Below are 13,976 nucleotides of genomic sequence, written 5' to 3' on the forward strand. Positions count from 1 at the left end.
TTGTTGAGAGTGACTACTTTTTGCTTGCTCCTCTTATCAAATTAGGTCTAAGAACTGTTTCTTCAAACCTGTTTAGACCCAGAATCTCAATAAAGTCAATAATTTTTCAACCATTTCTGGCTAATTCTTGTACAAATATTAAGCAAAAGCGGAAATTGTTTTATAACATGTTTCTTGTAGAGGTCACAGTGGCTCTTAAAAAAGCATCTTCTCTCCCTTGATTTTGTGCCCAGCCCCCGCGGAGGTGGCTTCTGTATTTGGGGACTCCACTCCACTTCACTCCACTTTTATGGTCGCAATTCCCTTTGCCAGTTTTGTTTGCTCAGCGGGAAGTTAGGAATAAAAAAAAAAATAAGGACGCACCAAACCCAAAGTCGAAGCTCAGCTGGCTCGCTTAGGCCAACATTAGCAGGGTCCTCCATCCCCCCAAACTCACATGGATGTGAGCACACATTGATATGCAAATAAGCAGATGGGTTGGGGATAGGAGGACCAAGGACTAAGGACTAGGGAGATGGTTGCTGGTTAGCATATGCTGACATATTTGTAGATACAGATACTGGGACCGCTGATGCGTGCTTATGGAAAGTCAATCATTCGCTTTCAGGTTTTATCTGTCAGCTCTTGACTTTTGCAGTGACATTATTTTGTCTTAACTGACAAATGATTTGTCCCAGTTATCCCCCTCCCCCTGCACCCAAGTCCTAGTCCTAACCGATCCGATAAGCAGGAAGAAGTTGACTTTGAGTTTCCACAGTTTCTGAGGCAGTGAAGCGAGTGCAGCTCAAATATGATGACAACTTCTCATGCCCTCCAGCTGCTCCGCCACCATTTTCCTTCAGGCATTCATCCAATTCGTATTGGGTCTTGGGGTTTTAGGTTCTCAGTCAGATCCAAGTCCTGTGTCCTGTGTCCTGGCAAGTGGTAAGAAAATGGGGAGTCAACGCGCGCTAACGCTTTTAAATGGGCCACACAAAACGGCCCTGCCATGTGGAATCTGTGTGGAGAATCTTACGCATCAGCGCCATCTAATGCCTTCGGTTCACTGGGTTGTTGGGACTGTTGGGGCATCCTCCTTCTACCCACTCCCAATGACTCACTGACTCACTGACTGACTGACATCTGGTAATGTCAACAGCAGTGGAAGCCCAAGACTTTGCCAGAGACTTTGCAATTATTTGCAGTAGCTCGCCCCGTCGCCAAGTGCTTGCCATATAAACTTTTACGAGGCCTGCACTTCACTCAACCAGTATCCAGTGGCTTAGTCACAAGGGGGGTAATTACTCCTAAATATCTTCCCTTCAAAAAAAAATACACAATATGCCAATCATTATATATATTAAACTATAAAAACCCAACCAACTGAAAAGTCATTAAATATTTCCACAAATCTTAAAAGATTAAATCTTTATTAGACATCCCCTTTTGGGAACATGTCCTCTTAAGCCCAAATACCCAACTGCCAATTGGCTTCCATCAGGGAGTTGGTATTTGTCTTTGTGTCTGTGAGCTGTGGAGCTGCGAAGGATATACTCCTTCGTCCTAATTGCACAGCCGAAGATAATCCCCGGCAATGAATACAACCTGCAATTAGTTGGAACTCTCATGTTCTGCCTATGAATGATAATTATCTCTAATTGTCGGCACGATCCTTTTCCCAATCAAATGTATTAATGGCCTAGGATGAGAAAGGATATACTAGGACTCACCCACAATCACTCGCGTGCAGTTGATGTTCTTCGGATACAGGTTGGGATACTCGGGGCTGTATAGCTCGTTCTTGGTGGGATCCCCCTCGACGAACAGCCGGCACCTGTCCACCTGATCCTCCTCCGCCTGTCGTTCGCTCCTGCCAGCCCGAGGCGGCCTCGCCAGGGTCAACCGCTGTGGCTCCGTCCAGGACTCTTCTCCCTCGGCCATATCCTGCCGCCGGATGGCGGGCGTCTTCGACTCATGGATTTGGGAGGAAGTGTTTGCGACGATGATGTCCTCGCTGGCGGCAGAAACTGCAAGGAAATAAGGAACAAATGAGTTTCATATACAGAAGGTGTACGAAGGACGTGTGTGCATTATATTTTTGGTTTTATGCAGACTCCCTTATGATAATAATAATCATGAGCATTAAAATTTATTCAGCGAGTGTGCTTTCTTTTTTATTTTTGAAATAATGCGCATATTTTCCCACATTTTTGACAAAATATAAAAAAAAGCAGAGAAATAAAAAGATGCAGGATGTATGTAGTTAAAGGTTATACACAGAGAAAAAAATTATGGGAGATATAATTTATATCTAAACCACTTTTTTTGTAATTTAAATTATTCTTAATGCCAGAACCCGTTTAAAATTTAATTTTAAATTAAATAAAATAATAAATTAAGTATCTTAAATATGTATCTTATTTTTCTCACTGCTTCTGCGAGTTCATGAAACGAATTTTTCAACTTTTTCCTCGCATTTCTGCGCCAATGCAACGCACCCAAAAAAGTAGGCAATGCAAATTTTGTTTATTAAAGCTTCTACTTGCCTCCATTCCTCTCTCTCTCTCTCTCTCTCGCTCTCTATGGTTATCCCTGTCTCTTTCTATTTGAGCAGCTGGCAGTGCAACAACTGCAACTGCAACTGCAACAGCAACTGAAACTGTAACTGTAACTGAAGCTGCGCCTAAACAACAACAGTTAAGCTCATGCAAAGTAGCCCCAAAGCATTTCACAAATACATGGGCATGTCAGGGAATGAGTGTGTGTGTGTGTATGTGTGTGCCAGGGCATTGGCACAAGCTTGGAAATAAAAAAAACAACATAATTCTAGGACTCTCCCCGAACCACAGATGCTCTCAAGATTAAAAAATGTTACAAAAAAAAGGATATCTCAAAAAGTGTAGCCTATCTATCAGGGCTCATTTAAAATTTGAATTAAAAACATGAAAAAAGTAAGATCTTAAGTAAGTAGTTGTTGTAGCTCTTCCAAAAAAACATCCACACACTCTTATGGAAAAGGAAAACTTAAGAAAAAGTGGCCTCGAAAAGTTTCCTCGAAACACATAAAACACATTAAGGCTTTTAAGAAACTTTCTTTTTAATTAAGGTATCATACTTGTGCGTATAGCGTTTGGGGTTAGCGGGTTTACCTTTTTTTCAAATAGAGTTTAAATTAAATAAGATAAACTTGCCTAAAGTATAAAAGAAAATAATAAAAAAAAAATATATAATTTTCTCTCTAGAAGTTCTCTTTTAAAATGTCCTGTTTCCTGTCACCTTAGCACATTCCAGGCGGGGCCAAAGGGCATGGAGTGTACAAAGTATGTAGAGTATGTTGTAGAGCACAAACACACACACACTCATACACTGGGACACTAATACTGACAAAGACATGGGTACATGTGAAGTGCTTGCCTCACATTACATGCCTGCTAGTGCCTAATGATGTAGCAACAAATTTAATAAACATATTAAGTGTTGATGTTTTTGTAATCGTGCACAGGGCACACAGTGCCAGATGTTACTCCATTTCCAGTTGCCTTTTTGCCTTTTTTTTTTTCTACCAACACATATATAGTATACATTCCATAGTCCTGGCATGCCACCTCCTTGTGGCATCCATTTTGTCGTTACTCAAAAGCTGCTTACATCCGTTCTCTCCTTCCGTTTCTGTTTCCAGTTATATTCCTTCTTTTGTTAACTATTTTAAGCAGGTATTTGTGGGAGCAATTAATTGAAACATGAATTAAAATTAAATTAAATGCGAATTCTAAATGAATTGGCTTCTAATAAAGCGATTTAGGCCAACACCTTGGCACTCCAAACACATCTTCTAATTAAAATGGCATTTTTGCCCAGATTTTGTTAAATTGTCATAATTGATTGGAGGAAGAAATAAGGACTAAGAAGGATATCATCCTTCTCCACTTCGGTGTGCGGTTGGCCTGGCAAACTATCCGGCAGCCATAATTCGATGAAATTTCATTTGATCTGTGATGCCTTTCGCCTTTCGCCTTTTGCGGTCGAGAGTCTCTCGGCTCTTGTGTCAATTTCAGTTCTAGCCGCAAGTCGAACTAACTAACCATAAAGTATTCTGTGGAAAATACGCCACAAACATAAGCCTTCCAGGCTCCTCTACTGTTTATAATTGGGGGGGCGTATTTATTTAAGCCTCCGAATATCTTCAATTTCAGTAATTTGTTCGAGTGGAAACTAGATACTTGCCACATTCTTGCTCTTACTTACTTAAGGATGTTTGTTGAAGGACTGCTACTTTTAAAACAAGATTTTATGGAATATTCTTAACTTACTATGCTTATAACTAGTCCCCTTATTTTCTCTCACTGCATAGAGCCTCCTAAGACTCTGGATTTTAGACTTCATCGCGCTGTTCATTTATATTCATATTTGCATATGTTGGAGTCGATGCATCTGCCAGATACTCGCTACGAGTGTGTGTGTGTGTATGTAAAGGATGAGTCTGTGTATAAAGTATCTTTTGCCACGCCCATCTCCCCCAACAGCCGCCCTCTCCCGAGCGCATTCCTCCCGCATGTATTTTATTCGTCGACGCAGTTATTTGCTTTAATACACTCAATAGACTTAACACACATTTTCCACGCCCCTGCCCCTCCCCCACCCCGCTCCAGGACACCCCCCCAATTGCCACCCACTCACTGTGTGTGTATTTTGTAGTTTACAGCAATAAATTTTGCATTTTCCCAGCCCTGCCAGAGACACCCAAGTCGACGAAAAAGAAGCGCCCCCAACACAAAATGGCTAAAATGGAAAAAACAACTAAAAAAGACAGAAATTATATTTCATTGCTGGGAATGAATTGCGAATGAACTGGCTTACAGTGCCTGACAAGAATCTTAAATATTAAATCATTTCTACTTAGTGTTTATGGCTGGAGTTAAAATTCTATGGGAGAGAAAGCCAAAGAAGGGGGTTCTGATGAAGGTTTTTGGATTTATTATTAAGAGAAAAAGTAAAGAGGGAAAATATATAAAAATTAACTAGGAATAAAGAATTTATTTATGACTTATATTTAATTATTATTTAAGTATTATTTACTTATAATTTTTTAATTCAAATGCTGATCCTTTTTTTTACAAATCAATAAAGATTTTTTTAAAAAATATAAATAAGTAAGGAAGGATTAAGAATTTAAATGTTAATAGTTTATAATCATATATTTGTATTATTTGTTAAGAACATTGTTTAATAATACAAATTGTTTTTTTAGTGTAAACCTGAAACTTAAACCTTGAAACCTTACATTGAAGCCATTAAGTAAATGGCCGACTTTAAGAATTTTCTGTTTTAGAAACATAATTGTTGAAGACTTTCTTACTTATAAATATACTACTTTTAAAATTTGCTTATTCAATAAAAATATTTGTTGAAATATAGTATAATAAAATAGAATTTAAAAAAATACTTGTAAAGGGCGAACTTCAACAATTTCTCCCATTCAAAAACATATTTTTTGAAGACTTTCCCTTACATAAAGTAAATGGCCGAGCTTCTTATTACCTTCTCTTTATCTTCATATTATTATAGTTAATAAATATTAGATAATTAAATTGCAAGAAGAATTATTTAATTAAAGCAAAAATAATGGTTGAAGACTTTTTCTTGCTTAGAAATGACATACTAATAAAAAATAGTATTTTAAGAAAGATCTTTAGAAAACTTATTTTAAAAAATTAAAATATAAACACAGGTAGTTTAAAATTAAGTTAGTGAAGTAAGTAATGTAAATACTGTAAAATAAAGTAATTAAATAACTATATATATTTCAGAGCCTCTTTTTAAATATTTTAAGTTTCTCAACAAAGATTTCCAAGCCTATCCTCCCCTTAAGGACTAACTATAATAAAAACTTTAACTAAAACTATAATTAAAACTGCACCTAAAACTGTGACTATAGCTGTGCCTTCAACTGTGACTGTGACTTGCCCAGCGATTGTGAATATTTATAGTTTTGTATTGTCTGGCGGAGGCAGCCCAGAAATGACTAAAGCTGCCTCTTGAAAGAGTTGCCTCTCGGGTGGGAGGTGGCCTCCCTCCGAGGAGGGGCAGTGGAAATGGAAAAGCCCGGCATCTGCAGTCGGGATGCAAGACGTAACTAAGTATATAATAATTTACAGTTTGCATTAAAATTTTCGTCTGCCAACTGGGGCCTCTGTCGGAGAACTGAGGCGACGACTTTAAAGCCCATTGCCCCTTCCGAGTCCCTCCCGCACCATATATATTACACAACTCTTACGCACAAAAGCATATAATTTTCTCATGATTTACTAATTGCTGGAGTAGCAGAGTAGCAGAGTAGCAGAGTGGAGCTACAACTTTTACAATTACGATTTCTATTGAATAAATTAATGGCATGGAGTACAGTGAGATGTAAATAACCATCCATCGCTTTGAAGTCGAACAAATATAATGCCAGTCCATAATTGAGTGAGTAAATAGCCAAACATGATTCCTCATTCGATTTCAATTCGAATGGGCCTCAGGGCCTCTTTCGATTTTGATTAAAGTATTCATTCGAATATCTCCTTAGCTTTTAATGAGTTTATTAAATAGATTCTCGGAGAGAGGGAAATGTCAACAAACGCATGGATTAGTCCGATTTTAAAAGGCATTTGATTAAATATTGAATAATAAATATGTAGATGCGGGTATGATTCAGATAGATAGATACTTTATCTCAAACAATGTCACTGTTTTTATTTTCTAATTAAAGCTTAAACTTTTATTGTTAAGTGACAACAAAAGTGATGGATGGTTTTTCCAGTACAGTAGCTGTATTTGTATCTGTATCTGTATCTGTATCTGCATTTGTATCTCGCCGTTGTATCTGTATCCGTGTGGTTAGTGTGGCAATATGTGTTGTGTGCATCTGACAGATACACATGGCCCCTGAATAGCCGGCGATAATAATTTATAGAAACTTTTTCACGTGCCCCCCATTAATTGTGCGCCCGAACAGCATTATCGTTCAAAAGGATACACAGAACATGGCCAGTACCGACTATTTTTTGGAACAATAACTAAGCACAGCTTTACAGACAGACACGCGATGTGAATAGATATATATATAATATATATATATCCTTTTTTTGGCGTCCCCATCGTAGACTCCCAGTGTTCCCTAGCTGAATTTCAATTTTTAGTCTGGCACAGCACATAAATAAAATCAGTTTTATTATTTTTCGTGGCGCTAACATCAAGACATGAAGCTGCCAAGGGGACGGAAACAAATCCCCCAAAACCCCAAAGACTGGCAGACTGCCGAACTGGCCGGGACTGTCGAAGAAGCCACAATGCAACCTGAAGTTGCAATTAGCAATAAAACATGGCAGCAGGAGCCACTAGCCACTAGCTGCCAGGAGCAACAAAAGACCCAGTTAAGAGATACGAGTACTCACTAACAATTTATGATACTCCCCTCGTAACTGCCCTCCTATTGTTCTCTCCATTTTTCTACCCGCCCCAAAGAGCTAAGCTCATTACCTCCAAAAAGTCCAATTTGCTGGAATCATAAATACCGGAAACAAAAGTGACTTAAGTCCACACTACTCCAGTTTAAAGTTAAGCACTTCAATGTCCATTGAGGAGTAGATTTCTTGCAGTGTAGTTCAGGTACTTGCTTCCCTAGTTGGGGCCAAGTTAATAAAACTTCAAATATCTAATTGATAGTCTATGCTACGCAATTTCCTTGAAATATTAAGGCGAAAATGAGCGCAGACAGGCAGGTCTGCTAGGGAAGCCATAGCCCGTAATCATCAATTATGCAGTTATCGGTGTATCTCTATATATATATATATTATATATATAGTGCGCCATGGAAAGTTATACCGCTCGCCGCTTTTGGGAATACATAATAATACCCACGACGAGTGGCACTTAATTAAAATACCTTCGGTTACCAGGCTATTCTGTCAGTTTTAATTAAAACACAGAAACCGTTCCAAAAATGTTTCCCGATCGAAAATGATTTTAATTGCGGCGAGAACTGAATGGAAATGGCACTAAAGTTCTCTTCTAATAGGGATTTATGATTTTTGAAAATATTAAATAGGGTTAAGGGTTTATTTTTGTAACTAAAGTGTTTGAAGAAGGTTGGAAATTCTAATTTCTTTGAAATTTTTAAGCTTGTCAAGTCTTTTGAACAAAAATAATGTCAAAAATGTCAAAAAAAAATGGCAAACCAAAATGGCCGACATAATCTGTCAACAGAAACCGGATGTCAGAAACAATATGGGTTAAGGGCTTATATTTTAAACTTTATTTTCGAAAGAAAGTTTAAAAGCCAGTTCTTTGTAACATTTTTGACATTTTTGTTTCATTTTTTAACATGTCTTTCGTGGTTAAAAATGTCAACAATTTTAAAGAAAAATGGCGAACCGGAAGTCAGAGACTATAAGTCTGTCAAAGCTTACTAGTAAGGCTAAAAAAGATTCATATTTAAAATAATAATAAATGAGATTAAGAGTTACTATTTTAAACGATATTGACTGAAGAAAGTTTAAAAGTAATTTTCATGTCCTTCGAACATGTTTGAACATGTCTTCAGCGGCCAAAAATGTGAATGAAAAAATGGCGAACCAAAATGGCGGACATAATCCTGAGCCCGGATGTAGGGAAACCGGATGTCAGAGACAATAAGTATGTCAAAACTAACTGACTGACTGGCAGAACAAGTGACATGCCACAGATTAATTTGCTGCTTCTGCTGCTGCTGCAACATCAGCAACAACAACAACAACAACAACAAGTAACAGCAAGTTGCAACTTGCTTCCGTTGCGGGGACAAATTTCAAAATTGTTAAATTGAAATGAAATGCCTGACAATTGGATTGCGACAAGCAAATTGAGAGCAAGGCCCCTCCCTCTTTGCATCATCCTACCTTGCATCATGCCTGCCCCCTCCCCCCTCGCGCATTCCCCTTGTGATCTATTAACCTGCCACAGCGATGCTGCAACTGGCGACCCCAAAGCCATGACTTCGTTTTAATTTCGAGCGAGGGCGGAAAGATTTAAAATTAAATCAGCGTACGGCTATGGCTATGGCAGATATGGCAGATATGGCAGATATGGCTATATGGCTATAGCTCCCCCACCCCCTCTCCATTATGGCCCAAGGGCTAAATGGAAGAAGCAGAAGCGGAACCAAAAGAGAGGCACAGAAGACAGGAAAAAGAGTGGCAAGCGGAGGAATAATAAAAGGATATTTTATGACAAAAAGAAGGCATGCCCAGGTGGGGAACTATAGGTGCTTTGCTTTAAAAATATATTAAAAATTAATCCAAAAAAAAATAAAACTAACAATTAATACTATTTTTAAAATAAATATTAATCCAATAATGTCTTTTAGAGCCCCAGAGAAGCTCTCAAGTACCGGGTACTAATAGTCATAACCAGTGAAGCTCAAACTCGAATGGAAGTCTCTTTAACCGAGGCATGCAACCGCACCACATCCCCCCCCCCACCGCACCAGCTGTGCTCCACCATTGGCTACAAGTTGCAACACACAGTGCGTGCTTAGTGGGCGGAATGAAAACGCGAAATGAAAATCTGCAGGCAAACTGTCAATTTGCAGCGAAAATTTGATTAGGGTTGACTGCATTTTCACTGAGATCCGGTAGGGTGGATCTCCCCCAGACAAGGAGGCCAGGGAGACCAGGGGGGGGCCAGTGGCAAGTGGCAAGTGGAAAGTGCGAAAGCGCACCTGGCATCGGGGGAAAATCGGAAAATTTGGAATGCGAATGCGAGTGAGGCGAGAAGGAAAACAATTCCTCGCAAAATGAATAAATCAATATATTCTCATGTAAATGAAGTATTCTCTGCGAAAAATATTTCCATTTTTAACTCTATTTTAGGCAAATAAAAAATAAAGTTACAAAAACAATAAAGTTTAATGAAAAATGTATTCAAAAAGAGACTTTAAACAGACATATCGTGACTGAAAGGCTAAAAAAAAAAAAATAAGGTAAGACAGCTTTGGTTATGGCCTGAAATAGGTACCGGAGGGACGGGAGGGGTTGTTACCAACTTGGATGAAAAGTGATAGCCGGAACGCTTAAAAAAATAACAAGGAACAGGGAAAGTTGAGGAGAAAAGGGAAAAAATAAATTTATAATTGAAATCAGTGTCAAGACAGCAGGAGGAGCACCATCAGGAACAGAAACAGAAACAGAAACAGGAGCAGGAACAACAAGGACAATTCAAGATGGCACTTAAGCCAAATGGCCAAAACAAGCAGAAGAAAAGCCAGTACACTGGAAATAAATATATCTAAGAGATAAAATCTTAAGAGAAATTTGTGGGAAAAATTATCAAAAAAGGGCCTAATGAGAAGAGATGGCTATCAGATAGTCTAACTGGAAGACTAATTAAATAGTTAGAAAATAAATAATAATAGAATAGAAAGTGAAGGAGTACCAGGTATCATATAGTCTTCAAATTAAATTTCTAAAAATGCTTATGAAAAATTAATAAGGACAGGGTGGTGAAAGTTTTAGAGGAACTTAAGTAATAATAAATACAAATTGGTAATCTATACCCGGTACTCGAAGAATAAGAGATTATGTTGACATAATTATTAAAAATTATTTAATAATAAGAACCAGGGTGTACCATTTAAAGAGAAACTAAGAGAAAAATAAATTCAGAGCAGACGGGAACTCGTAGAATAAAGGGGATTATTGGGAATAGAATAGTTTTGGGTATCATATAGTCCAGAAACTGTATAAATTAGGGTTATGAAAGGTTAAGAGTAACTATTGTATAAATACCCGGAACTCTTTAAAAAAGAGGGCTTAATGAGATAATCTTACAGTCAAGAAACTATCATTATAAATAAAAAAGTGTTACAAAAGTGTGGTACAAAGGGTATACCACTCGAATAATATTCGTAGATATTCGTAAAATACAAAGTCTTATTATTGAGAAGAGTATAATATCGAGTATCATATAGTCTTCAAACTAAATAATTTTAAAATAATAAAGACAGGATGACTGAAGTTTTAAAAGAACTTACTTGTAGTTTTAATGGCTTTAAGAGAGTAGTGGAATAGTATCGGGTATCATATTGTCTAGAAACTATGATTATAAAAGAATGAGGACCAACTTATTAGGGAATTGGGGAATAAAATGTGTTATTCAGAGTAGAAAAGTACCTTCTATCATAGGTATACTCTAAAACACAACTCCCTTATTATTTTCTCTGCTAAAAAAATAGAAAGAAACCCCCGACAAAGTGCAGTGCAAGATGCAGAAATGAAATGCAAGTAGAGGGCAGGGAAAAATAAATAAAGAAAGCAAAAAGCGCACACAAATTAGCTAATGTTGAAGAAAGCCGAAGCTAAAGTTGAATTTGAGGCCAAAACCAAAGCCAAAGCCAATTTCATGTCCTCGAAGAAGACTCTCCTCTCCCTCTCCCTGTCTCTTTCTGTCTGTTTATATATAGCTATCCCTTTTCCGGAGGCAGTGCGTCCACAATTGGGTCAGCTAACATTTGGAGCAAATGGCCGAATGCGACGGGCCGTGACAGAAGCATGAAAAGTGCTTTAAACAAATACTCTGCCACTCTGCTATACTCCACTCCATTACGAAGGAAAATATGAATGAGAATTTAATGAATATTATTAACAAAATTAATTAAGATGGAAGACTTTAAAATTGTTCTCAAGATTTCAAGATAATTTATTCAACAAGGAGCAGGAGCAGGAGCAGGAGCAGTTTGTCCTGAAAAGGTATTATATTAAGGACTACCATGCATCTCCTGCTGTTTTGAGAAATGACAGGAGCAGGATTTAGTTATTGGATACGATTTGGTAAATTGATTGTTTTCTCTCCTTTTGGAGAGAAAAGGACATGGCCGGGTGGGTGGGTGAAGGTGAGACTATTATTTACCCATCCAATCTATAGTCTATCCACCCCTCCCTTAGTGACTCAACTCACTGGCTATTTGTAAGCATTTTTCAGTCATTACACAATCCCCCCAGCAGGCGGCCAGCCATAGCCTTTAATTAATGGCCACTTTTGGGAACAGTTGGCAGTTTCTAATTTCAAATATATCCCCCAGAATATATATATATATATGCAATCCCCATCGGCAGTCCGACACTCTGGCACTATTTAAACCATTTTCGGGCAATTGGTTTTGGCCACAAAATGCCATTTAATCTATATTATTATTTCCATTCTTATTTATTCTTTTTGAATTTGTAGTTCCCTTTAGTTTTTTGTGAAATCATTCAACTTCCGCTTGGATTGGTGAGAGACTTCCTAGACCCGATAACCCTGATCCTAGCCATTTTTCATGTCACAAATTATTCAATTATTGGCCAAGTGAACTGAAATAAACGAAATACCGAGCCGTCGTTCAAGCAAAATCAGCGAATAAAGGTCATGAAGTTCCTGCCATCTGGATGGCATGTGTGTGGGTGTTTGGGAAGTTCACTTCCGGCCGCCGCCATTTTGCGGATAGACATTTTCGGCATGAATTAATCCACAATTACGATAGACACCGATGATAGCTGCCTTTTCACTTTTCACTCCACTCTCCACTCTCTTTTTTTCTTCTGTTTTAAAACCATAAAAGCCATAAAAGTGGAATAGAATGTTTTTCAGGTGATGGCTTCCCAGTCAGTTAGTCTGGGAGTCATTCTGGGACAATTAAATCAATCCCTGGCCAGGCCCAAAGCCACAGGACTGCTACAGTGACTGCCTGACCAATGACGTCAATCAATTACTCCATTTGAGAGAATGCATCTGCGGCAGCCCACATCGTATTCCGGAGGGAGTAGGAGTAGGAGTAGCCTGCCAGAGTCCTGAGACTTGTATTGATGGACCGGAGAAATGGCAGGTGGAGCGGCAGGATGTGCGAGATGGCGAGAATCAATTGTTCAACATGCATTTTATCTCAGATTGTGGGGAGGGGGAGGCAGCTTCCAGAGAAACTACCAAGGAAATAATAGTTTAAAAGCCTCCATCCAAGCAGTCCATTTTCTTGATAGATAGCCTTTCAACACAACTTACTCCAATTACAACAATTGAGGCAAGGAACTATAAAGAAAAAGCTAATATACTTTTTCCAGAAGAGTTCCAGAAGGAGTTCAAGGGGCTTATTTTTGCAAGGGGGCTGCAAGGAAAAATTTACAAAAAAAGGGAAAAATATTTCATAACCAGATTTGTATGCAGATCGATGGAGAATTAAGCCACTAATCGTTTAAGGTCTTCATCTTAAGAATCGAATGACTATTAGCCAAGATATAGCCATCTACGGGGTTAATATTGTGCTTTCTATGGACTTCTTGGGTTTTCCAAGTGGGCTCCCCAGGAAAAATGTAAAAAAAATGTAAAAAAAATTTTGTAATTGTAACAGATTTTGATAAAGATTGATAGGAAATTGATTCATAAATCGTTTAAGGTATTGCTTTCAATAATCGGTTGAATATTGGCCGAGTTATGGACTTCGCCGTGGACCATATGGTCCTGACTCTGAAATTCTCCGCATTGCCAAGGGGACTCCCCAGAAATATTGATTAAAAAATTTAAAAATGAATATTTCATCGTGTTTTGATGGAGTTCGATAAATAATCGATTGATAAACCTTTTAAGGTAGTCCTCTTGAAAATCGGATAAATATATGCCGAGTTATAGGCTCACCAAAAGAGACTCTCAGGAAAAATTAATAAAAAATTGAAAAAACAATGCCTAATCGATAAGAAATCGATTAATCTTTTTAATATTTTTCCACTTAAATATCTAAGTAGTATGGTCCGAGACAAAGCCCTCACTTCAGGCCTTTCTATTATCCGGATTTCGTGTGAAATCCTCGTAACATAATGCGCCCTAGGCCGCCCGGCCAGTAACAAATCGATGGCAATCGAAAACAATTGTGGCTTTTATCGATTGTCGTGGGACTTAAAGTTGGGCATGCAAACAATCGGCCAATTAAGTAAGTTTCGGGCCAAAAGGCA

The 13,976-nt window shown here is 38.1% G+C and overlaps 1 protein-coding gene across 3 annotated transcripts in view; it reads right to left on the minus strand.

Moving 5' to 3' along the window:
* LOC6505225 (ell-associated factor Eaf) overlaps nt 1–13,976 on the minus strand; it is an 89,657-nt gene that overhangs the window by 32,393 nt on the left and 43,288 nt on the right. For all 3 annotated transcript variants that reach the window (XM_014904838.3, XM_001965545.4, XR_006507756.1), the window contains exon 4: nt 1,710–2,006. In XM_014904838.3, coding sequence (XP_014760324.1) covers nt 1,710–2,006 — 297 coding nt within the window. The remainder of the gene's footprint in view (nt 1–1,709; nt 2,007–13,976) is intronic.

This window comes from Drosophila ananassae, chromosome XR, assembly GCF_017639315.1.
Source record: "Drosophila ananassae strain 14024-0371.13 chromosome XR, ASM1763931v2, whole genome shotgun sequence".
In the NCBI taxonomy this organism is placed as follows: domain Eukaryota; kingdom Metazoa; phylum Arthropoda; class Insecta; order Diptera; family Drosophilidae; genus Drosophila; species Drosophila ananassae.